A 1528-nucleotide genomic window follows, 5' to 3' on the forward strand; every position below is an offset into this window, starting at 1 on the left:
TGGCTCGTATAAATCTATACGGCCCGTATAGGACTATACGACACCACAAACAATGACCGACAAGCTCCGACACAAACTGACATGATTCAGGTGTTATACGACCGTATAGCTATATACGAGCCGTATAAAAGAATGACGTGGAAGGATCCTAAGTATAAGAAAATGACATCAAATTGCATTAGGTATAAACAAAAAGTTAACCAAATACACATGGTTACAGTCCGACAGAAAGCACACGACGCGGATAGGAATCCTAAACCATTCATCCACCGTCCATTAAACTCACAATCCAACGGCACCCATTCTCCCTCCCATTTTCCACTCTCCGCCCAACAACTCAAAATATTTCAAATCCCGCCTTTTACCACTCCCCCCATCTATAAAACCTCATCCAAATCCACCACAACACACAAATCTTCCAATTCCTTTCAAATTCAAAATCTCAATTGACAATGTCTGGCCGTGGTAAGGGAGGCAAGGGTTTGGGCAAGGGCGGAGCCAAGAGGCACAGGAAGGTTCTTCGCGATAACATCCAGGGCATCACCAAGCCCGCTATTCGGAGGTTGGCTCGCAGAGGAGGCGTGAAGCGTATCAGTGGGTTGATTTACGAGGAGACTCGTGGGGTGCTGAAGATCTTTCTAGAGAATGTGATCAGAGACGCTGTGACCTACACGGAGCATGCTCGCCGGAAGACTGTGACGGCGATGGATGTGGTTTATGCTTTGAAACGTCAAGGACGTACTTTGTATGGATTTGGTGGTTAGGGTGATTATGCTAGGTTTGTATTTAGTTGTCTTTTGTTTTATCTGTGGTTTGGTGTTTAGTCTCCATCTCGGGGGCATGGTTTAATGTTTAAGACAGTTTAATTTGAATCTTCTTATGCTCTGTGGCCAAATTTCTTTTTGTACTTTCATATGTTTGATGCAATTGAGAACTCCTTTTGATAAACAACGAATTAACTGACTGAAGCTTCCTAGTCAACAAGCTAAATAGAGAATAAAACGGGATGTACTTAAATTATATGAAAATACAGGTTTTGATTGAGTGCAAAATATGCTTGTATTATTGCAATTTGTGGGTTGTATTAACGTTAAGGCTCTGTTTAATTTGAAAATGTAAACATTTCATGTTAGCTGAAGGTAGAAGGCATGCTATTATATCAGCAATGTAAACATTTCATATCAGGCTGAGGGGTGCGGAGCGCGAGAAAGGGCGCAAGAGGCCAGCCGCTCGCGCCCCGGGGCGCGAGCACCACACCACCGAGGCGCGAGAGGGGCCCGAAAGGGGCGCGAGCGCGGAAAAAGAGGCAGGCGCGGATGGGCTAGCGGCTGGGGGAGCGTGAAGGAGGTCTGGGAATGCGTGAATAGAGCCGTTGGGCTCGTTTTTTATTAAAAAAAATTTTTTTTTTCTCTATATAATAACATACCAAATAAATTCAACAAAACCATGGAGGTGGTCTCTAATGACAAAAAGGAAAAAAAAAGAATGAGAGATTTGGACTTCCTTACAAGAGACTTCAGTAACCTAA

The 1528-nt window shown here is 43.8% G+C and overlaps 1 protein-coding gene across 1 annotated transcript; it reads left to right on the top strand.

Moving 5' to 3' along the window:
- The first annotated feature begins 452 nt into the window (after positions 1–452).
- LOC143563615 (histone H4) lies at positions 453–764 on the top strand. Its single transcript, XM_077051115.1, has one exon. The coding sequence runs from the start codon at positions 453–455 to the stop codon at positions 762–764; it is 312 nt and encodes a 103-aa protein (XP_076907230.1).
- Positions 765–1528: the final 764 nt, after the last annotated feature.

Source organism: Bidens hawaiensis, unplaced genomic scaffold (genome assembly GCF_021521415.1).
Source record: "Bidens hawaiensis isolate Kalapana, Puna unplaced genomic scaffold, B.hawaiensis_p1.1 tig00001206_1, whole genome shotgun sequence".
Taxonomy (NCBI): Eukaryota; Viridiplantae; Streptophyta; class Magnoliopsida; order Asterales; family Asteraceae; genus Bidens; species Bidens hawaiensis.